Source organism: Fundulus heteroclitus, chromosome 12 (assembly GCF_011125445.2).
Source record: "Fundulus heteroclitus isolate FHET01 chromosome 12, MU-UCD_Fhet_4.1, whole genome shotgun sequence".
Classification (NCBI taxonomy): Eukaryota; Metazoa; Chordata; class Actinopteri; order Cyprinodontiformes; family Fundulidae; genus Fundulus; species Fundulus heteroclitus.
In genome coordinates this window covers 12956130-12981090 of record NC_046372.1, presented here as the reverse complement: position 1 = coordinate 12981090, position 24961 = coordinate 12956130, and the positions used below count along the sequence as shown (strand labels likewise).

The 24961-nt window shown below is 39.4% G+C and overlaps 2 protein-coding genes across 2 annotated transcripts in view; both read right to left on the bottom strand.

The window, feature by feature from the left end:
* LOC105928369 (rho guanine nucleotide exchange factor 28) overlaps positions 1 to 10150 on the bottom strand; it is an 86773-nt gene extending 76623 nt beyond the window's left edge. The window contains 2 exon segments of the mRNA XM_036143988.1: positions 9763 to 9806; positions 9964 to 10150. Coding sequence (XP_035999881.1) covers positions 9763 to 9806; positions 9964 to 10135 — 216 coding nt within the window. The 5' untranslated portion in view covers positions 10136 to 10150.
* Positions 10151 to 12734: 2584 nt separating this feature from the next.
* utp15 (UTP15 small subunit processome component) lies at positions 12735 to 24930 on the bottom strand. The gene is made up of 12 exons (XM_012865617.3): positions 24753 to 24930; positions 23185 to 23297; positions 22972 to 23064; positions 22466 to 22650; positions 19615 to 19793; positions 19294 to 19419; positions 17282 to 17417; positions 16950 to 17034; positions 16617 to 16772; positions 16416 to 16517; positions 14173 to 14306; positions 12735 to 14040 (listed from the first exon to the last, which is right to left on the bottom strand). Exons 2-12 carry the CDS (start codon positions 23272 to 23274, stop codon positions 13740 to 13742), a joined length of 1587 nt encoding a protein of 528 aa, XP_012721071.2. The 5' UTR covers positions 23275 to 23297; positions 24753 to 24930; the 3' UTR covers positions 12735 to 13739.
* Between the last annotated feature and the right edge of the window lie 31 nt (positions 24931 to 24961).

Genomic DNA, 24961 nt, shown 5'->3' with positions numbered 1-24961 from the left:
CTACAATTTTTTTAACACTACTAGCTAGATACTTCCCCATCTGCACCAAACATCTTTCTATATGTTGAATCTCAGTTGTGGGAAAAGGAAGAATAGAAAACCCTAAAACAGCCTTTGTATTTTACTAACATATCTGGACAAATGGATATTTAATGTCAATTTTAACGCAACTGGAAAATTAAAGTCTTTTAAATAAACAATAAAAACTGAAGCAAATACCTTTAAAATTTTGAAGTAAAATTTGAATAAATACACAGTGTCTGGTGAGAAAGACCCTTGCCATTATTCTCACATAAAATAGCTACAATTACACAGATGCATTTCACATCAGGTTCACATGATTGGAACATTGTTATAACATTTTAAGAGGGTTTTACTCTGTATAAACCTTATAAATTCTGGTGTACTCCTGACTCCTGAGACTGAACGCTAAAATAAGATGGCGGCATGTTCCAAGATGGCGGCGCCCTGAGCGGCTGCTACGGCTCTCGACAACCTGCGAGCATTTCTACAAAATATGCCGCCTAGCACGCTACAAACTATACATCGATCCAGTTATGAACGCCATCGCCTGCTGGAGTTACGGTCATCAAGTGTTCTTGGCAAATTAATGGCTTGTTTTGTACCATTATCTTTGCACAATAAACATGGTTCAACATTCTTCTGCACACTTTTTTAAAAATTGTATTTCTCCTGCTCTGTACATTCTTATCACTGATGTACTCTATATTGTAATGTTATTTTTATTTCAATTGCAATCTCATTACATTGTCGTAAGCTGTATGCAACGAAATTTCGTTTTATATGCTCTCTGTGCATACAAAATGACAATAAAGTTTGTCTAAGTCTAAGTCTAAGATCCAAAGAGCTGCTTGAGGCCTTCTGAATATGAAAAGGGTTTATAGAGGTTTCACAAGAATTTAAATTTAGCCATTCCACCATCCAGAAGTGGAGGGCATTCAAAACAACTGCCAACATGAACAGGTCTAGCAATCCACAGAGGTTCACTCTAAATGCAGAACGCAAGGTGCTAAAAGAAGTATCCAAAAACCCTAAAATGTCACCATGGGATCTAAATCTGTTGCAGAACGGAAGATCTCCTTTAGTGGCAGACTGCTGCATCTGAGAGGCACAAAGGAGTGCTATCGCAGATCCTTCCTTCAAGCTGCTATTAGATTTTTTAACCACCATTTCTCCCATCAAACTCAAAAAGTGTTTCCATCCCTGCTGTTATTTTCACCGTTTTTCAATTTCCTGTAAATAGTCCATTGTTCTTGGTACAAATACACGTTTTGATTGTTTTTATCCAACTCAAACACCAGTTTTGTTAAGTCAGAGTATGCAATTTTGAATGAACTGTGCAGTGTTTCTATTCTTATGTTGTAAATTTGGTCTTACTGTACAGTCTCGGTACAGTTTTAAAAAGTTAAATGTTTTCTTGGTAAATGGGATGTGGCTATAAGTACATTTTAAGAATAATGCACCAATTCAGGAGAAATGAATAGAGTTAAATGCACTTACCTGAGCATCATCTTGAACATACTCTAAAGAAGCACCACCAACCCAGGTGAGCTGCATGCTTTCAGAGCACAGATAGGCCTGCACAGAGACCTCCTCAGGCAGATTGTGTCCTAAAGAAGAAGTAAAATTGACTTTAAATTGACTGACATGATACTTATGTCTGATGAAAAAACAAAAGTAATATTTCCTTCAAGTTGTATACATTTCACAGTGACTATCTCAGTTACCTACTTAAAAACACAACAATAAAACCAAGGGCGGATCTAATCAAATTTTATCGTTATGTCCTCATCACACTGTTGCTGATATGCCTTAGATCTCTGTGGTATGCAAAGATGCACAGCTTTTTTAAAAAAAAAATCCTGCAGCTTTTTTGCAAAATCCACTTTTTAGCCCTTAAATACATTTTGTTGTGTACTTGGAGTCGCTAGGAGTGCAGAAATTTGAATGTGGTCTGTCCAGGAGCTGCGTAGATATCTATTATGTTTGGGTCATATTTTTCACACCATTCAGTTTTCTCTATTCTCGTTTACGATTTTTTGACAATTACGTCTCAGTATTTGCTGCAAAGCTGCTAAACAACACCATAGAATTTTGGTTTATCAGTTTTGCACATCTGCCATTTTTATGTTTTTCGCTGCAATTTTGTTGTCCAAGTTCAAGGATGCCGAAGCTACAAGTGGATAAGTGAAAACATTCGGTTGTTGGATGTTTTAACCCACGCTATTTATTACACCGTCCCCCAGCAAAATGGCCATATAGGGTGTAGTAGAACAGTCTGTGACCTGGAGGGGGCAGGGTGTGAAGTGTCCACTTTGCATTTAAAGAGACAGCACCAAAACAGGTTGCTCTCAGACGAACCTCAGAACAGGGGTGAAAGAGGAGCAACAATGACGAGGAATTCAGATCAAAGCATTGCAGTTCTACTTTATATAGACCCGAATTGAATGATTTAAATGTTAAAAGGAAATAATTACAAAGCGTGATATATCCCATTTAATACTGTAACACATGTAATTTGATCCCTGGAAGAATCAGGCTGCTATGGATTTTTCGTTCACGTTGAAAATTTCATCAGCTTTAACGTCATAATTCAGGGATGCCATACAAAGCACTCATCAGCACTGCCGCTAAAGAATTGAAGCACCAGCTGCTGAAACATTGCAATTAAAAAAATAATGTTTCTAAATCTAATGCAATGCTAAGCAGCCACTCTGTCTGCACTGATGAATTTTTACTCTCGGCATGCTGAATACGCACAGCAGTAGCTATAGTGGGGGAAATGGATCTATGTTTTAATGAATTCAATTTAATAATCCTTGACAGCTTGGAGGCGTTCACATACTGTGTATAATGCATTGACTGTTAAGCCAAAGATGGTCAAGTGATCAATAAGTATGATAAAAACGTTATTGACAGACCTTATGCAGTAGCACACTGCAGTGTGCTGTCCAAAATCATACATCATAAATGACACCCATTCTTATAAAGATGACAGAGCCCGATTTATTGTTATACAGTCAGGTAAAGCACATTTTCTAATACGTTAAGATATTGAAGTTTTGTAACAGCAGGTACCGGTAATTTAGAACTGATTGTGAGACATGCATACGTAATAGGTTTGAAAAAACAAATGCACGCAATGGTAGAAAAGGGTTTTGTGCTCATAATCAGCTTCATCAAGTTTTCTTTCATCGTCAGTGTGTTATAAATGCATGTCCAATGTTTTTCGTTTCCAAAAAAAAGAAATACAGAGGAGGAAGCATGTTGCTTTTGCAAATGTGCTCAGGAAAAGCAGCTGTTTCATACACAGGACGGACCAGATTAATCAGCTGTTCAAACTATTAATTCTAGAAAACAAGCAGACTCAAAACTCTATGTTTAAAAAGAAATCTTCCAGCGTTAAGGCAAAAATAAATACCTGGCACAATAAAGTAGAGCATGACATCATTGTGAGCCCGTGTTACATGGACCAGCGTGGATCCTTCCAGAACAACGTAGACCTCAGCATCCTCTGGCACTGAGTCCAAACCCTCCAGCAAGGCAAATACCTTTGCCTCGCCCTGAGATAAAAAAAGGTGAGAGAAGTTAAGAGAGAGAGAAAAAAAGAAGAAACACGATTTAGGGAAAAGAACAGATCTTCTTCCGAAGTATGCAAGCTCATTTTAAACTTTGACTGTATTCTGATGTAGGATTCTACAGATTTAGAAAGTACACCAAATCCCCCAACAGCACTCCTTGAGGGTACGGTAAAGCATCCCCCCTCAATAAAAACAGGAATGCCTCAGTGTGTCCAGAGCAAAGACTTGTCCTGATCCCAGCAGGTGAGAACAATTTTAACTTCTCACATGAAGCAGCACAAACAGGTACAGAACTTGAGTTATGATAACAGCACATGCAAATTAAACTTTAGGCAACTGATTAGATTTCTGCCAGCTTTAAATCTTGAAGTCCATGTTAATGTTATGGTGCATCAATAACAATACGGTGAGTCTTGTTTAATATATATACTATCAACAATCACTTTTCTTCACACGACTGCCACACACTGCACATTTTCTCCTTCATCTGATTGTTCACTCTAAACCTGAGAAATGGATGTGTGTGAAAATCACGCATCAACGTTCAGTCATTACAATATCCGTCCTTCTACATTGTTTGAGCTTCTGCAAGTTGTCTGCCTGTTGTCTGACTGCCTAAATCCATTAAGTTGCTGCCATGTTTCTGGCTGACTCCCAATTTGGTTTAACAGGTAAACAGGTGTACATAATAAACTGGCAGGTGAGTGTAATTTTGCTTACAGCTTCAGTCACTCAAAGTCTTTCCAGGCCGTTTAGCCATCATGCAGAGCTGCCACGTTCCGAAAGTCACAAGGAAATGGAAATCAATTTGTCCACCTCAAGTGTCCTAAATAGACCCGAGTATTGAGGCCACAAGACAAGCCGTGTGGGTTATTCTTGGAAACATATCAAACAACTGACTCAGGCTGCAGCACAGGAGACAGGCTGAAGGAAAAAGACTCCGCCAATACAGCATGTTGAACATAAATGAACATAGATAAGTATGATTTATCTTGAGATTATATTAGCCTTGCTCAACAGCTGACCTAATTTTGTTCTGGGATAAACTGAGATGTTTTTCTTTTAACATCTCTTTGTCAGAGGCTGGGTAATTATGTCTGTTTATCTCTGGGCATGATCAGTCAGCAACACGTCGCAATGTAATGGAAAGTCAGTTATAAAATAAAGAAAATTGAAAAAGAAAGCCATGCTCAATGGAAATACTATCACTTCTACACGCAACTGTGATGTGGGATGGCAAATGTTTAAGACATTTTCGATCTTCAACATGAACGTCTTTATGTTTTGAGACAATGAAAACACGTCATATATTCAAATATGCAAAAATAATTGAGTGTGAAAGATTTTCTTATGTTTTAAAAATTGAAGAAGAAAGGAGCAGTGGGATGGAGTGATATCCAAAGTAAAAGGTCTAGTCTTTAAAATAAAATTTCCCTTTCTCTAACAATGTCGCCCGCCTAAATATTTCCAGATAATGTCACACAGTATAGATCCTTCCCAAACTCATCTGTTTCGATCACAAAAAGGATGTGCTGATTTTTTTCCTCATACAAAACACGTATTGTCACAAAATGAATGCGCAGCTCCCTACGTGCACCTATACTGCATGGAGGAAAGACATAAGTACAAAAAAATATTTGATCTGAAAAATGAAAATGCTAGAAAACAGAAATTAGTTTATCTTGTTGGTGATGTTATGATGTTACGTTATATTGCTCTATCCATTTACTCTCTCCTTTCTCTTTCACCTTTTCTCACTTTTAGGCATTTTGTCTCATCTGTTTCTCTCCTTTTTCCCCTCTTCTACATTCTTGTTTCAGTGTCCATTTAACATGAAATAGTCCCAGCATAAATTCTAAAAAAGCTTCTTGCCTATATAAATCAAGTGGAGCACTATGGCAAAAGCCGTAAGGCTCCACTTGTGAAAGTGAAGTCTGTTGGGCTCTTTTGCCAGACTGGACAAAAAAGAAACAACTGACAATTTATGTGCAGTGATGTGAGTGCAGCCTTATGTACATCTCCTAATTGGCAAATGTGCAATGAGACCATTAATTTTAAAAGATTTAGGCAAGCTTTTGAAGTGCTGTTTTTTTTTAAGATGGAATTATGACACAACAAACCTAACCTTCAAATAAGTTTTGAACCCGTCCACACGTTTCCATGTATTGCTGATCTTTTTCTGATCCACATTGAGTCAAAATCAAACATGCGGGTTGAAATATTTACAGTCATGTATTATTGAAAAGTTAATTAATTTCAGAAACTCAGCTTACTAAGGGAAATACATTATATGGATTAACACAGGCTGATGATGTTTTAAAGCATTTATTAATTATGCATTTTTTCTACCTCCAGCTAATATAAACACAGCCTTTAAGATTAGAATATTGCATCAGACCAATAACAAAGCAACTTTTTTCATGTAGAAATGGGGGCATAATTAAAATAATTTTTAATACTTAATGGTAGTTGTTTTTCTCAAAATGTACTTTTAAACTGACAACCAAGCCTCTTAGCATATTTTAATTAATTGCATATGACTGTACATACAACCCAACTAATGTCCCTGGTTGGGGGTGTAAGTGTACAGGCACTTACGAAGTTACACCTTAAATCTCAGGCTTTTTATAGACGAAAATAAGCCTCTGGCATTATCCTAGCTGGATATTTCCGCACTCTTCTCAATAGAATTGGAAATGTTCAATCAAGTTAGTTGTTTTCCTGGAACATACCTGGCTTTAAAGCATTCACAAAGGTTAAAGAGGGCCATAGCATAAGCTTAATGTTATTCTATAATCCGCCCAAAACTCGTTTTCCGTGTGCGTTTGAGATCGTTATGTTGTTGAAACACCCGATTGTGTCAAAATATTAACCATCCAGGCATTGAGCTGAGAGGAAGCAGAAAGAATGGGAGTAGGTCCTCCCCGATTATTTCATGCGTTTGGTGCAATGGATGATAACTACTTTCACTCATCATGCCACCACTTATCTCCCCAGGTCCCTGTTTAAGACAATGTCAACCTCTTGCAAGCTGAAATATTTACAGACCCATCACTGCTTGGCATGTTTACCACATAACTAAATCGGAAATTTATTTTTAGGAGTTACTGAACAACCATAATCTCTGTGAAAACTTTGGATCCACTGTAGAAAGAACAATAAAACTAACATAAAGCCACCCGCTTTAGTCAACCGAGAATAAGGACTATTTGGCAAACATTTCTTAGCTGAAGTTAAAATGATGGGATAAACTGTTTTAGTAAGGTGCTGCTCTCAGAGTACATTCTGAATGAACATTCAGCGGCCCTAAAGTTGGTGCAAATGTCTTTGCCTCCATTAAGGAGGGGGGTCTACGGATCCTCACAACCAATACTGAGCATTCTCTTAGATAAACCTTACATGCACAAACACAAACACTCACGGGTGCTTGGATTTAGGTACTTACAAATACACTTCTATACAAATAACCCCTATAGTTAGCCACTAAATACAGCTTGTATTAAACAATACTGCGTATTTTTCCATGATGTTATCAAAGGCATTGGCTGTTTGTACCTGTGATAAATTTTCTTTTGTTGTTCTTTCAATCTCTTTCTCTCTGCAGGCGTACAAACAGACTCTGAGGATGTAATCTTGCACTCTCTCTTTCCCCTGCTCTATTTTTGTCACCTTCACTTCCTTTCAACGTTAGCCCTCACATTTCTCTCTTCCTTTCTTTCTCTTTTTTCTGTGTCCATAAAAATTTGAAATAACCCCAAAATAATGTCCAATAAATACGTATCAAGCGGAGCACTATAACGAAAGCAGTAATTCTCCACTTGCAAAAGTGAATCTGTTGGGCTCCTTTTGGCATTAAGAAAGCCATTCTTAGTGCTGCACTGCCAGACAGGACACATTTTTTTTTAAAAAAGATTAAATTTTTTTCCTGGGACTAATGCACGTATGATAAAGCGTCTCAACCTAGTAGACATTGTCTTTTACTCTATTTTTCAGTTGTATCTTAGCACAGTGATGTTGTTATTGTTCTCACTTTGTGAAAAAAACAGGCTAACTAACCTTCCTCTGATAGAGGTGCTGCACAGAGTGCAGACAGGTGAAACTATGCACACAGATCAGAGGTCTTTCAATCCACAAAGTGGTCAAGCTCGGCCTCCATTAATGTTTGATAACCTTCAGGTAACCTTTAATCCAGCTTAAAAAAAAACACCGCGTTCAAAACATGTCAACTTTGAAAGGATTTGTGTGAACAGTGTGAGGAATGGATTCGCCATTCTGGTCTTCAAAGAGACTTTAATGCTCAGTATTTGCTTACACTGTCAAGCTCCTCGTCCTGAAAGCCCTACAACGTATTTGAGCCACACTGTTTGACTTAAGCTACATCACGCATGACAGAACCATTTAAATGTTTACCACTAGAAACTCCACAAACCGAACGCAGAGCAAATGCAAGCATTATTATTTTCCTTCCGCTCGTTGGGTTACTGATTGGCCAGCAGTATAAACAAGTGTCAGGCTAGCTTTGTTACTGTTAAATTGATGGATTAGAATGTTTTTACTTTTCGTGCTCTGAAGTTTTGATTTAGTGTTGAAATAACCCAAAGGCCAACCACAGAAATGTTCAATTCAAACAGCGATTAAAGAACATCGCCGAGTGTGCATCAATCACTCTAATGCCAGGGTCAGAGAGGTCTTACTGGGGATTAAAAAACATTGCATAACTACACTGAGCAATATAATTGCAAGTGGTTGCTAATGGAAAGACAGCTGGGTTTAGACAAGGCTGGATCTTGATTGGATATACAGTGAATTGCAAAGGTATTCACACCCCTCAAGCTTTCATTATGTCATCTGCTTAAAACCACAAAATCAATGTATTTTATTTGATAGACCAACAGAAAGTAGGGCATAATTGTAAAATGGAAATAATGTGAGGCACTGGTTAAATAATTAGGCCAACATTAAACATTTGGGCCCACATGGAAAAGGCTTTTTGTGGTCGAAAGCAGAAATTACAAATCAACCTGAACACACACTCCATATAACACGGTGGTGGAATTTACTTATTGAACTTATTCACTGTGCTTATGACCGGCAGATGACCGTTCATACTAAGCCTGGTTCTGCTGGAGGGTTTTCCTTCCCGAGTTTTTCTTTCCACTGTCGCTTCATGCTTGCTCGGTATGAGGGATTGCTACAAAGCCATGGACAATGCAGACAACTCTCCCTGTGGCTCTACGCTTCTCCAGGAGTGAATGCTGCTTGTCAAGACTTGATGCAATCAACTGGGTTCCCTTAGATACGATTTATTTTTTTACCAATCTGTATAATCTGACCCAATCTGTATAATCTGATTGAATTTGACTTTTGAAAGTGCCTTAAGATGACATGTTTCATGAATTGGTGCTATATAAATAAAACTGAATTGAATTGTCATTCACTATTGCATAGAGCAGGGTTTACCAAACATTTCAGTCTGCAACCCCCAAAATAACAGCCTCAGACCGGTGACACCAGGGCTGTGAAAATTAAGTCATAATATTACGCGAATAAAGTTGTTTCTGATAAGAAAAAAGTGCTGGAAATGCTAACATTTTTTTAGCACCTCAGCATCAAATCCACTCGCAGCGTCCTGACATCCACTTTAGGACACGGAGGGTAGTCATAGCTGTAGACGGATGGAGCTAAATACGGGGCAATCCAGGAAAGGCAGCAAGCAGATTTTAGACGGGGCCTATAATTTATAACAATATAGCCAGAGCTACAATTAAAGTCCAGACTCAAATCCAAAACGAGAATCTGAGTCAAAACTTGAAATTTGATGTGCACATATTGCGCTCCGTCTAATCTGATTTAGCTTGAGCTCTTTTGCAAAGGTGAATGGGCAAAACTTAGACATGTGCATACCCCCATCAAAATACTTGAAGCATTAATTGCATTGAAATGGTTCTTTGAAGGGTGCCACATTTTTTTTTTATTAGGCAAACTCAAGCAGTACGGATGCCTTTGCAAAGCTGGAAAAATGTGTCTTGGATTCTTTTTATGAATGAGGGCACTGATTTATCGGTGCCATCCAAACTCATTCGGCAGAGATTTTCCACAGGGAGACTCATTTACTCTTGAGATTAACTGCAGAAACTGACATTGAACTTAATATACTCACATAGAGAGGCACCTTCCTCCTGCTCAGCTCCATGTAAACAACAGCTGCAAGGAGAAAAGAGGAGATAGTAAGACAACATTTAAAAAAGATGGGAAAAAGGCAGATAATAAGGCCTTGTGACTCCTCATTATTGCCTTGCTTATTTTGCTTTTCCATCTGATCCTAAAGAGATTATCAAACCTCCAAGCAGTCAGGGGTCACCTGAAGAGACGGGGTCGGCTTTTGATCTCAAGAAGGCGCGTAATGATTTTAACGATCGACCTTCCTGCCACGGCTGCGTGTAAAGAGAGAAGTCCGGAGCGTCCGCGAATCTGATCCACACGCGCGGCGGCTCAATAAAGCGCGTGGCCGCCGGCGTGCACGAGCACGACATCGATTACATTTCAATGCTGCAGGGTTCGGATCTGCTCTGTGTCAGCGGCCACTTCCCAAATGAGAGCCAGCAGCGAGATCTTAACAAACGGCCACGGTCATTGTTCATAATGACACAGCTTCCTGTCCGCTTCCAGCCTTCTGCAGTCCCACAGAAACAGGCTGGAGGAGGAAAAGTGTGCAGGTACCTGTTTGTGACACAGCAATTCCTCCATAATTAAAAAGAAACAAATAATTACGCGCAAACTGTAAAACTTTGAACTGACGTTGTTCGAGACTCGCATGAATAACGTGATGCTTGTTTAGCTGCAGAGGCTCCTATTATAATGTTTTAGACTCCTTAACCACACTTCTATGATTAAAAAAGAAAAAAAGAAATCATGAACTTCAATAAAAGCAATCATTTTGAACTTACCTGTCACCTCAACACCCCAACAAATAGACCCTGGAAGTGAGCTGTAATTCATCCAGAACCACTCCTTAATTCTTCACTCATCGCTTTCCCTTTAACAAAGCGATTAGGTCGCGGACACTGCTGCCTTCAGACTGTCTCAGCCTCATCTCTGGTACAGCAGTGATGCTTTTTTTTTTTTCTGTCCTCAGCCAAAATCCCTCCTTACGTGATACAGGTTGCCCACTTCCACTGGTGCTACGGCGACCTCAAGTGGAAGAAAAATAAAACAGAGAAAACTGTCTAATTCATGTAAGGTTAAACGTCTATCCTCAGTGGAAATTTACAATGCCTTGCATCTTGAAAATTTTCCAGTTTTTGTCATACAGCCGTCAAGGATAATTTATTGTGGTATTTTATGATAGTCCCATGTAAAAAAAAACAAAAAAAAAACAATCTTATAATTGTGAAATGGACTAGATATTCATGGTTTTTAAAAACTTTTGACAAATAAATGCTTAGATGTGAGTTGTCACCATAAGTCAATATTTAATAAAGCCATATTCTTCACCAATCACAGTCGTAAGTCTTTGATTGTTTCTCTTTCTTTTTTTATGAATCGCAACCTAATTGTCAAACTCGATTAGATGGTGAACATCTGTGAACATTTATTTTTAAGTCGTGCCACAAGTTCTTGACAGGATTTCTAACCCCTCGCAGGTCTTCGTCAAAGACTGTGCTGTATTAATCTCCATCTTCATATCAACCATGACCAGCTTCTCTGCCAGTGAGGAATAAAAAAACATCCCATCCCCCAAGCATGATGCTACCTCCGCCTGGTGTGTACAGGGTCTACAGTGTTAGTTATCTGCCAGTGTTTTGCACATAGAAACTCTCGTTTGGTCTCATCCGGACCATCCGGATGGGTAAGCACACATCAACAACCCTCATCCTGAGCACAGAGACACCCCAGGGGTGTGACCTAAGCCCCAATCTCTATTTACTCAGGACTGCTCCCCTATTCACCCCGTTAATAGTCAAGTTTGTTGACAACGGCGCTGTTGTAGGTGGGATCTCTGATAACAAGTCGGGCTACAGAGAAATGGTCCAGCACTTGACAAACTGGTGCCAGAAAAATCACCTGGGCCTCAACATCCCAAAGACAAAATGAGTAATTATGGACTTCAGGAAATCCAAGTGCACCACACACACACACTCCTCTCCAGAAACATGGCTGGAGGTTGAAACTGAGAGGCGATAAATACAAGTTTCTGGGTGTCCACGTCTCTGCTGAGCTCAGCTGGAACACACGAATCTCACAAAGTACGGGAAAAGCCCGAGACTTTGTTTCTTCAGAAAATAAAGCGTGTTTTCCTTCCTCACCAGCTGCTCACAAACTTCTACAGGTCAGCGATAGAGAGCTTCCTGGTTGTTGCACTTTGTGGTTCTCCAACGGATCACTGGAGAACAGGAAGAACCTGCAGTGGGTGATGAGGTCAGCAGAACTTGTTACTGGATCATAGCTGCTATGACATAGCTGCCCTTTGACGAACATCTACATCTGCAAACTCCAAAAGACAAACAGTGCCATTGCAACAGTCTTCACTCGCCCAGGACATAATTTTTTTTTCTTTACTCACATCCAGAAAAAGGTTAAGGACTTTAAAGCCAAGTCTAACAGATTTAAAAACAGTTTTTTACCCCAGAGCACCCAAACCATCCCCCCTTTGTCACGTGAAGACACCTTGAGGACGGAATATAATAAATATCCTGAATGCTGCAAATCATGACTTGCGGTAAATTGGAAGCTGGACTTCATTTGCCTTTCATTAAACAATGGACTCCTTTACGCCACTCTTCCATTTAGTCCAGGTTTGTGGGAAGTGATAAGTTACGAAGGGACTCTTGGCTTCTTCTTCGATGATGGGCTGTCCTTGACAGGCCTGTCGGATTAGGTGGACCATCATGTCTTGGTAGGTTTTCCGTCGAGCCTCACCCTTACCATTTGCAGATGATCGACTGACCAGCGCTATGTGCGATGTTCAGAGCTTGGCACATTGTTTTATAAGATAACCCTGCTTTAAACTTCCCAACGTCATCCATCTGCTTTGTTCCTTGGTCTTCTTTTCTTCACTAATCTTCTAAAGTATCACAAAAGCCAAATAAACCCCCAATTTCTACACAAATAAAACGAGTAAGACTTATGAAAAAAACCAAAAACATTTATTTTTCTCTGCTTATGAGTGTCAGACAATGTGAAAGTACTTCAGACACACGCACTCACATTTACAATTGAAAATGTTAATTACAAGTATTCAATGGAACAAATATGATTTGTTTTATATCCACACCTTTGATAAGTCTTCACATAATAAATGCATGGTCCTGTTTTCATTTGGGGCCCATGTAGAAAGCCGATGGATTGGACTGAAACTGGATCAGATGGAGAATGGAGGCCTGCTCTGCTGTGATTGGTTGATATCTCATTAAACAAACTAAACAAAGTTTAGTTGTTTTCTTGTTAAACAAAGGGCATAAAACTAATCTGCTAACTATATGCTGTTTTTGATCCTACACCCTTTTCTAGAGGCTTTTATTTCACAAAGGAAAGATTTTCATATTCCAGTTAGTCTGGAAAAAAACCCATTTTGTGACATCTTTCACAGTAGAATAAAGTAGCCGATTAAAACGTATAACCACTCAAAGCAGCTGTGATCAGCCTGCAGATGCCTCAGGCTTTTGCATGTTTAGATTGTTCTGTATGAGTTTGTCCAAAAGCATTTTGATGCGTAAGCTAACAACGCTACCATTTTAGTTTCAATTATGCAGTTGCACAGGTAAAACAGTTTTCTGTAATGAAATTGGTCCTGGACATTACAGAGAAATCTCATTGAACTTTGAGCCGTCTCCTGCATTACGTTTCAATGCTCCAATTTCATTCAAGGAGACTTGAAACGAACGCTCGCTCAGTCGAGGGATCTTTGTTTAACTATAAAAGACTTTGCTCTTTGACAAATAGCAGCAGGTGAATGCCCACCAGTAGACCTCACTTCCACAAGTACACAAAATGTGGGACTAAACACAGATCTGGTTTAAAAAAAAAACGTTTGTTTGGTGATGTTTATACACAGAAAACCATTCTGATGCCTCCAACAGAGATTTTATAAAAATCACCCTAACCCAGTCTAAAATCAGTTCTTCCTCTCAGTCGATCTCAGGTGACCTGAAGCTCTGGTCTCGAGCTGCCCGCGTCGCCCTTAGCCAGGCCGTTAGATCTGCCGACGTCGGAGTACGGCACCTCCTTACGAGCGACGGAGGTGGCAAACATGGTGTCCAACATTCCCAGGACCTCGAGGAGCTCCCGCTCCAAGTTGATCTCCGTCTCCAGCAAGCTCTGTAGGCGCAGCAGCTGCCGGTCGATCAGCGCCGACTGGCCGATCACCGACTTGTAGATGTCAAGGATCATCTCTGCTGCTCTCACAAGGACGGGGGTGAACCTGGTGTCCACCACGTTTCTTAGGAAGAAGCAGCAGAAAGTCACCATCTAGATTGAAACTTTAAATTGATAAATACTTTCTAACATCTCTGTTTTCATTTCATAGCTTTAATGATTTGTACCCAGAAGAAAGATCTGATCAGATTCATACCCGATGACGAAGTGGAGTAACTGAGAGAGCTGCTCCTCATCTCTTCCTGCTAGTGCGTTCTTTAGAGTTCCTCGTCGGTCCAGCTCCTTCATTACAGCCACAGTTATCTCTGGCTGCCTCTTTCTTAACCACGTCTACCGGAAAAGAAGATTACAGAAACATCCTGGTTTAAAAACTAGGCTAAATCAGGCACCCTTTACTCAAATTGGCTCCCGTTTATCAAATGAAAGCATGGTGGAAACTACGAATAGTGGAATTATTTAAAATGTTGTGATTTATCAATCTGTACACTGTTCTTCGCTGTTCGGAGTCCACTGGTGAAAGAAGAAAACAAGTTCTCTCTGAAGATTTTTAGTTCATGCTTGTTCAAAGTCAGCAGTACAAGATTTCAGGTGACTACTTTATTGTACGAGTTAAATTTCATTCAGGATTTTGTTTTTTTCAACAGCTTAACGGCGCTTGTATAAATGATTTACGAACTATGCAAAGTTGTTCTACTACAGTGGCTTAAACATTACAGGGGTATTAAGCTGAAATTAAAAGAAATGCACATATGCACCTATTTGACAGCATTTCTCTGAAATATGACTGTCGTCGCTGTTACCGTGTGAATCTGGACTTTGTATGTGAATCATTTCTGACTATTAGCACAGAGCTATAAATACAGTGAGAACATGACCAGCATGAAAGGAAACCGAAACAGTCACCGGTACAGATGACTTGCACATTCATAAAAGGAAGTGTGGGTTGTCGGGATCAAAATAATTTTTTTTTGCAGAGTGACAACATGGATAAACACGTCAAGCTCATCTTCCAAGGCATGCCATAATGCAGTTCAGCCAAAAATCAAGATCCACGTTAAGGGAGAGAAACCTGCTGGTCCAAACAAATGCCTGCGGAGATGCTCTCCACACCGAAGTTTTGGGAAACCTAGACCTCTTAGTAGGGAACAGGAAATGGGAATATTCTGACCCTAATAACTGTACTGTAGCAGAGGTGGGTCTGATCTGGAGAAGCTGGAGGTACTTTATGCAGACACCCTCGCCTGATGCAGGGCATCAATTTGAGCTGTGCATTTCTGCACAATATTGAGCTGGACTGTGTGGTTTAATTTGATGCTGATCAACTGATTTGGGTCAGGGAACAGTTAGGACTGCATCCAGCACTTCTACACTGTACCTATTACATACTGTATTTTACAGACTATAAGGTGGACTTAAAATCCTTAAATCTTCTCAAAAATTGATGGTGCGCCTTATATTTGATTACCGTTGTGCTTACTGACCGATTTTATGTGGTACAATGTGCTCAAAAGTCTGTTAAAGTACGACTTTGGTAAGCAACAAAGCCGCTCCACTCAATGGATATTCGGAGCATTGCGGTACACTGTGTCACTACCTGATAGGACCCCTGAGCTGTCTACAAGACTGCCTGACTGTAATGTCTAAACTAGAAGTGCATTCATGTAAAGACCCCCACATACTTGGATATAGTATGCACCCAGAGTACGTGCTAGCAACAATAAACCTAGTAAGTTAATTCAATATTCAAGTTATGTTTATTTTGGTCTTATGTTAGAAACAGGGCAGTGTGGTCCAACTACTCTGTCCTCCCGGCAGAGACGGATAGAGAGCTGTGGACGTGAAGGGGCGGAGTGATATTACACATTTGGGAAGAATATTTAGTGCGCCTTATAATGCGGTGCAAATAATATGGTAGTTTTATTTTACAAGAAAGCAGATAAATTAACACATTTCATATTTGACTTTCAGACTTACATTTGTGTCGGAAACTGAAGAGAAAAGTTCTTTTTAACAGTGTTTTCTTCATTTGTGTCGCAAATTCAATGACGCCACTGAACCAATAGGGAACGCACTTATACTATGGTTATTTAAGATAATAAATTCCTTTGTTGTTTCACAATGGGGAAATTCGGGCATGCCGGTGGCAAAGTCGGACATAGTTACACACAGTTTATAGTGATGGGAAAACAAGCTAATCTAAAGATGGTTCTAAAGCAGCAGAGGACGAGCTTTATCAGAAACGGCAAAATTAAGAGTAAAACAATAAAAGTAAATATTGAACATTTAAGAGCCTGAATATGTGTCTGTTGGTGGTTCACTGACAAATAAGAAAGCTTTAGATGTGAACATAAATTAAAAAGTAAAGTAAAAACAATTAAAAATCAAACCAACCTTTCCTCATTAATTGAATGTTTATGAATATGTATAAGAAACTCTTACCTCCAAGGCTGTATCCAAAGCTTTGGATACATTAAATTTCTTCAGCTGCTTGTCATATTTGGCCAAATGTTCTTTCACTGGCTTACTGACAAGATAATCATCCTGTAAAGGTATAAAGCAAGGAAATTAAGAAATCAAAGCGGCAACAATATTCCAATTCTTACAAAGAATTGTCTGGAGATATTCAACATGGAAACCTACTTGTTTTGGGACATAATTTTTCCCTTTCACGAAGACGCGATACGACGGCCGCCGCCTCTGTTGGCTCGTTATTTCCTTTGACTCTTCGGTGTGTTTTCTGTGCTTGATGCTCAGAATACTGTTGGTCATTCCCACAACAATGGACTCATCATCCGGCTGGCGAGAAAGGAAAGATCTCGCTTTAGCCGAAGATCAGCGCAACACAATGTAAAATGTAAAATCTCTAATTTTGTTTTACTGGGTACAAACATTTCCTCTGATACACCATAATAATGTAGGTTTTAAATATTCAAAAACAACAAAGATGTGGTGATTATTTCGGTTTTTGCTTACAGCCAAAGCCAAACTGAGGATTGCAGCAGCGTAGTCGAAGTTGTGGACCACTTTGTAGCTGGTCGTGTTGTAGACCTTTACATGTCTGAAAGACAAACACAGTCCGTGTATTCCAACGTTTTCATTCATTCACCTTTTACTCACAGAGGGTGGTGACAACAACAGCGCTTCCACTCTAGGCATGGTGACACCTTGAGCACACACAAGGATTCTTAGAAAAGTGACTAAGAAAGTACACACTTACTACCTTTGACAGACAGGAAAGCGCCATTTAGGTTGTTTAAAACATTCATCTTATGTCTGGAATTTGCTGTATCTTGAAGCTCTTTTACCTGTCCAGGGACGCCGACATCAGTCTCTGTCCGTTGCTGCTCAGAGCCAGGCAGGTGACGGTTTTATGGTGGTTTTTCAGAGACACCAGAGGCTGACCTCCTTTTAGCAGATCCCACACTTTGACGTAGCGCCCGCCTAAGGAAAGATTTCAACCAACATTTTTGTAAGTGAAGGACTAAAAATAGGGTAAAAATAACCTTTGCCAATAAACCACATAGATGATCGATAGCTTAGGGCTGGACGATATAGGAAAAAAGTATATTGATACAATAGAAATCATATTGATCTATATTAATAATTATCAACAAATTCAAAACATATATTTTAAGCGCAGCCCTGACCATTTTATGCTGTTGATTAGCGACATATTTTTAGATACAGAACACATAAACACTGAATTTTAAACTCAACCCTTTATTAAACAAACTTTTTAACAAAACTGCAAGTTTTTAATAAAGAATAAAGAATGTGTGCTCTCTGAACTCTTTGAAGGGGGCGGAGCTTGGTTCCTGGGCCCGCGTTTGTGATTGGTTGGGAGGATGCAATGACTGTAATATTAACCTACATGATAGGCGAGAATGCATAAGGAATGAAAACTGTTATTGTATTAAATTTTTTATCAACCCTTTTTTTTCTATCATCGATATAAGTCTATCAGTCGATATATATAGTTATTGAATCATCGTACAGCCCTATGATAGCGTCCTTTGAGGTCTAGGCAATAAAAAGACAACAACACTAAAATATTCTTATTTTGCTTCCTGGTATATTGATCGTTTGAGAATCGATAAAAAAAAAAAAAAGACAAACTGATTGACATTAATTAAACAGTAGTACTGTGTTAATGGACGCTACATTTGATCAGAATTGTTGTGGGCGAGTTACTGTGGTGCAATAAAACAATTATAGCTTAATGTGGGCTCAAGTCAAGGTTGGACTTTTTCAGGGTTTTTTTTCTCATGTGAGATTATGCTCTTGTAATAAAAGGTGACTTTATTTAAAACCTTTTTTAGATCCTATCCTTACCTGGAGTACCAGTCAAGGAGGTGTAAATATCTGGGGAATATAAATGCACCTAATGAAGTTGTGTGTGTTGACTGTGTTCCTCTGGGAGAAAAAAACCCTCCATGAATCAGAAAGTTAAATAGTCATGCTGTTCTGTGACTTTTAACCTCGGGTCAGAGCTACAGACCGCAATTTGGAAAAACAAGCCGCTGCTTCCCCCAGGATGTCAATCTGATGAACACGATGAAGACCTTACTGCCTGATTAGTCACCTACACCGCTGTGAAACAAAATACGCTCGTTGCACCTTGACGTCTCACGACTTCCCTTTTCTTTACATACAAAAACAACATGCCCACTGTTTGTATATGTCTACATAATGTGTGTCTGCTGTGGGTTCTTTGATAGTGCACAATCATGGCCGGATAAAATGACTCTAATGTTCACTCCTTGAATGGTAATGCCTAAATGCTGATGCCATCACCTGTTTTTCTGTCATAGAGAGAAATTAACCCGAACTAAGGTTTATATAAATATAGGGCTGGACTATATAGAAAAAAAGCATATTGATAAAATGGAAGTCATATTGATCGATACCGATAATTATCAACAACAAAAAAAAAAAAATCAAAATATACATTTTAAGTGCAGCTCTGGCCATTTTATGCTGTTGGCTAATTACCTATTTTTAAATAAATAGATTCAAACACAACCCTTTATTCAACCAACGTTTTACAAAAACTGTAAGTGTTAAAAAAGAAAAAAAAGAACAAGTGCTCTCTGAACTCTCTGAAGGCTGATGGAGCTTTCCTGGGTTTGTGATTGGTTAGGAGGATGCAATGACTGTAGTATTAACCTACATGATTGGCTACAATGCACTGTTCTTTTATTGAACTTTTCATTGACCCCTGTTATTTATATTGAACCATACGTCTATCGATCAATGTATATTTTTATTGAATTATCGTCCAGCCCTATATAAATATAACAATCATCAGGGTGACAACCTGCTGAGACGAGGAGTCCCTCAGAGGGATAAAGGAGGAGGCTCTCCACCGGCTGCCCGTGCTCCATGGTCATCACACTCTTATCCGTTCTGGCATCAAACACTTTCAGGGTGTGGTCGTATGACCCTGGAGTTAAAAAAAGAAAAAAAGAAAAAGAAAAAGATAAACAAATTAGGTTTATGTTGATGTGACTCATCTTTAACATTTGCCTTTTTTATAGAAACTAACTAGAAGGCAATGATGTCAGTCAGCCAAAAGGTAAACTTCCTATTGCCCCCTTGACATGTTCCCACACCTCCACAGAATGACCTTCTGACTTACCAGTTATGAAGAGATCTCTGTTGAGTTTGCTGGTAACGCCACATCGGATATAGTCTGTGTGTTCCTGGTAAGCGTTGAGCTCCGCTGCGTTTGGGATGTCCCACAGCCTGCAGGTGTAGTCGTCGGACCCAGTGAGGATCTGGTAACGGTCTGAGGTGAAGTCGGTGACATGCACAGCCCTGGGTGAAAACGGACGAGCAAGTTAAACTCCCTTCTGATCGCTTTCATTAAGGGGGGGGGGGGGGGGTTACGCAAGATGGGAAAACAGCTTATCGGTTGTCAGAAATCTTGGGATCAGCATGAGTTTCAGTCGATGGATCACTCAAGAAATCATCATTCAACATGTTTGTCACTAAGTAATAACTACAACCACAACTTCATTCATCCAAGATGGCAAGTTCTATGTAAAAACGCAAACGTGATCACAACTAAGGCTTTCTCCTGTAATATGTAAGCAGACTGTGTTTCTCTTAGGCTTGAAAGTGTTGAATTTCACACATGCATATACTGAACACTGCAATAGGCAGTCAGCCTAGATGAAGTTCCTGATAAGCACTGGCCTATGACATTCTCATTGTGTAATAACCGTGGGTACGAGAAGAAAAAAAAATCTGTTTGACCGCATTGCTTTATATAAACCAAAGCTTAAAACATGATCCAACTGCTTCTTTTGCATCAGAAAAATATTTAAACACATTATATATAATGAATATTATCTTATTTACACTTATTTTGATACATTGGCTTACACAAAAAATATAGAATAAACACCAGAAAACAATGTTTGTTGGTTAACTAGTCAGGCTATCTGCTCAGGTAGCCAGCCTGCAGTCAGCTGCCCAGGGCTTGTAGTTTCAAAACAGTGTTATGTTACATAATATTCCCTTAGTTTCCACCGTGAAAGTCTTTTTTTTTTTCACAGCAGGCAACATTTTCAAAAAGCTTACATTTCCTGTCATCAAGAATTAAAAAAAAAAAGAGTGGTTGACAATGCGTGGCAACAGGTGGGGAAGGGGCTGTGAGGCACACCTCTGTTCTCCATTCAACTGAAGAAAACTACGGTCCATTCAGGACTTTCTGTGGCATCACAGAACATTAACAATAATAATAATGCTGGATAATTTTTGCATTTTTGAAACAGCAACTTGTAACAATTTCCAGCCTAATGTCAAGGAAAATAGATCTAAAAAAAATATAACTAGTACTTTAAATGTCAATCTGCTTTGGAAATAAATTCAATGCAATTATTCCATGAAAACATTCAAAGCAAAACCTGCATTTGTTTGTATCAATATTTAACAACATTAATTGGTTCTTGTTTTCAGCCAAAGTGTAATTTAGAGCCGCAGGCTGCAGAGCCGTGGTCCTGAACAAAGGTACATAAGTCATTCAAATAAGTGGCAGCTTGTGTCAAAGGTTTTTTGGTAAACCTTGTAACCAGCCGAGTTTATTTTAGACAGATTAGAGAAGCAGTTATCACAAAACTGAACAATAAATAACTTTAATCTTAAAAGCGAAGAAAATGTTTTCATGGCATTAGACTAGGCCTGGGCGATAAACCGAAAATGTACAGACACCAAAATTTACGACAATAACCAATGTTCTTTTGTCCAGGTCGGTAATTTTTAACAATGAAAACAGAAGTCGTTGTTTTGACGGTGTATAGGAAGGCTTTGCTCCTGTCACTTTAAGACGCTGCGCTACCTGTACAGGCTGTAGTCATGTGACTCCACCCCATCCAGTCTCAAGATGTGGAGACAGTGAGGTTGAGAGAAAAATGGAGGAAATTTCAAAATGTTTTAGCGGCGGTCCGCTCGCACATGGGAGCCGTGCATTAGTCTGACTGTACATTACATCAATGGTGATTGGAAACTGCACCACGGTGCTCGAGGCGGCATGTTTTCCGGCCAATGTCACGGAAATAGTCGGACAAGATTTAAGCGCAACGCTGTCTGCATGGGACACAGGAAGAGGCCCTTGTCGCTTTTACAACTAACAACTGTGCAAACGATAGTTAAAGCAACCGTGCTCATTGGTTGACGTGAGCGCAGTGTTTTGGGCACAGGCTGCACCCGGCCATCGTAAGCGTGAACATCTTAACGGAGTTATTTTGGTATAATGTTGACCACAGGGACAGCCGCTCCATAGGGGTTATTATTAATTCAATTCAATTCAATTTTATTTATATAGCGCCAATTCATGAAACATGTCATCTCAAGGCACTTTACAAAGTCAAGTTTAACCATATTATACAGATTGGGTCAGATTATACAGATTGGTCAAAAATTTCCTATATAAGGAAACCAGTTGATTGCATCAAAGTCCCGACAAGCAGCATTCACTACTGGAGAAGCGTAGAGCCACAGGGAGAGTCGTCTGCATTGTACATGGCTTTGCAGCAATCCCTCAAACTGAGCAAGCATGAAGCGACAATGGGAAGAAAAACTCCCCATTAACAGGAAGGAAAACCTCCGGCAGAACCGGGCTCAGTATTATCATTTTATTTTTAATCTATATGCCCCAATAGGGAATTTTGAGTTGGGAGGTGCATCTATTGAGATAATTTAGTCGTGATCATCCCAGGGAATGTCAATATAACTGGCTGTAAAGTGTGTGGTTTAGTGTTATGGCATATTTATCGTTATGGAGGTGAACCGCTCCATATATCGCAGTATTGATTTTAGACCACATCGTCCAGCCCTATTAGAGACATTGGACAACCTATCCCTAATGAAGGATCTCCTGTCATTTTCATCACTGTAACCTCTGCAGAAACTTACAAACACGTCCATGCCCCAACGCTACGGGTTTTCCGGCCTAATACAGAGAAATAAGAACTTAAAACGCTCACTTTGTGTGCCCTTTGAACATCCTTAGCGCCACCTTGCCGCTGACGTCAAACAGTCGCACAACCGAGTCTTCGCATCCTGCCACCAGCAGCTGGCCGTCTGACCTGAACCGGCCGCAGTAAGCGGTGTCCTTAAATCGGGTGAAAGCCTTGACAGGCTCCTGGGAGAAGGGCCCATAGATGTGGATCTGAAGAGAAACAAGAGTTAGAACGAGACTCTTAAACCGATAAATCATTTCAAAAGATAACTTTTTATCAAATTGCTTTGGGGATAGTGTAGAATTTCTTCATTTGAGTGCCGTGACCAGCAGAAACTTATTTCAATTATAATATAGCAACTGTAAAGAGGGGAACTCTTTGTATGTGAGGGGAACTTTTTAAAGTACTTCACCTTCTGTATTTACCTATGTAAATATGATGTTCATGTCCTCAGATGTGAATGAATACATTAACACTGACCATGTCATAAGGTGAAAGACCTAGAATTTGGCCAAACAGAAACAACTCACCCTTGTAAAGGCAGTTACAGCAAAATTATGCGGGGCCACAGGAGAGAAGTCGATGTTTGAGACCGCTCCAAATTCTTTTATCTGGACAGGAGCCTGGGAGAGGGAGGAAGAGGGAACACGTCAGGCGATGGATTCTTTCAATGATCACATTGTTCGATCCACATATTTCAACCATAACAATATTAAATGGAGCAAACGGCAGATGAGACTCACCTTGTAGTTTCTCCAGTAAAGCGTGTCCTGTGTGACCTTTTCTCCGAGTTTAGGATACGCGGGGATTTTTGTGGGTTTGAATGAAGCCATCTATGTGTTGCTTCCAGAAGAGTCTATAAACACACAGCAGGACAAGGCCGTTCAAAAGGGGAACGTTAGGATTTACCGAGTTTACAGGAGAGCAAAGAAACATGTTTCTTCAAAAAGCTTTAAAGCGAAGAAGAAAGTTACACAGACTACACTCCGTTTGAACAGCCGGTCTAAAGTATACGGTCCTAAGTTGAAAATATATAAATATATATCCCCGTAATGTGCGAGGGAATTACAGAGAAAATAAAATCTTTTATAGACATGTTTTTTTATCAACAGTGAACTTTTAAAAAGAAATAAAAAACAAAAAAAGACATGCCAACATGAAAAATTTATTAAAAAATACCTATGCTTTTCAAATTATATACATTATGGCAAACATTTTCAGTTGCTTGATAACAACAAATTGTGAATCTGAAATTCAAGCAACTTTAACTCTGTGCATTTGGACATCTGGACATGCCCTGATGAAGTTTGAAGTAAGCCGGATAGACGAATAGGTTTGCATCATGGACGTGCAGCCAAGTCTGCAGCAACTGCATAATAGGTTTATGTTAATGTGGGAGCAAATTTCTGAAAAGTGTTTGGGACTTTGGTGAATCTATACCATGGACATTTAAGGTAGTTCTGAAGCCAAATGGGGATCCGACCTGATTGTCGCAAGATGTACCAAACAAAGTGGTCTATGAGAGTATACATAAGGCTGAACCAGGAATACAAGTTAAACTTAATGAAGGTTAAGATCTTAAGATTTATGGAATTGCTTAAGAACTTGAAGAAGAACTTAGCTTTATTTTGAACACATTCCTAGTCAGGGGAGTTTTGATAAAACATAATTTATGAATGCTCTTTTCAACCAACCATTTTAGAATATTTTGTAAAGAGTTTGGATCAAGTTACAATACGTGCCCCGATTCATCCTCAACCGTGGCGTTTGTCTAGATGGATTTCAAATTTGCAGTTAGGTAATTGATCTGAGATTACTTAATGCATTAATTTAATTGAAATTGAGAAAAAAATTAATGTTTTGAAATTAACTTCTTGCATTTTGGGAACTGAAATTTTGAAATATTTAGCTCTCGTGGCTCCAATTTTGCCGTTCTCGATTCTTTAAAGGAATAAAGAAAACGTATTATACCTTTTGAATTAAAAGATTAACATCACCAAGTGATATAGCTTTTAGTTTCGTCCTTGAAGTAATACCCATGCGGTGTCCCATCTGTTGTTTCATAGAGCTAACTTAGACGGACTTAAACATGTCAGCGACGTGGTTCACACAGCTACATCCCAACAGGCCATGCAGCTAACTGGCGGAGTTCACCGCAGCTTGAAATCGTTCATATGCAACTACAAAGTAAACACATTCTATCTTCTTTAAAGCAAAATAATACATATTTATACAGGTCGGGAAACTGGAACACCGGCTGTTGTTTATACGACTAACAGTTTACACAAAAGTGGCTCCAAAATATCCTCACCTCAGAACAGAAAAAAGGTCCCGGAGTGCAGATAGTTTTCACCTACAGTGGGTTTTGTTTTAAATTGTATAGACATCCGTTTTCTAGGAGAAGAAAAACTTTCTCATTTTATCGAAGAATCACGTTGCCTGTCGGCTTACAGGAGGGCGCCATGATTAAACGTAACCACTTCCGCAATGACGACGACAAGGTATTGTCAATAAGCTTAT

What these genes read in the sequence shown, in the direction of transcription:
- utp15 (XM_012865617.3), bottom strand. Translation starts at nt 23,274, where the DNA reads ATGGCTTCATTCAAACCCACAAAAATCCCCGCGTATCCTAAACTCGGA. An exon ending in CAGAGATCTCTTCATAACTG is followed by an intron (nt 19,420 to 19,614) that starts GTAAGTCAGAAG and finishes TTTTAACTCCAG; the next exon opens with GGTCATACGACCACACCCTG. An exon ending in GGGACTCCTCGTCTCAGCAG is followed by an intron (nt 17,418 to 19,293) that starts GTTGTCACCCTG and finishes ATCTTTCCTTAG; the next exon opens with GCGGGCGCTACGTCAAAGTG.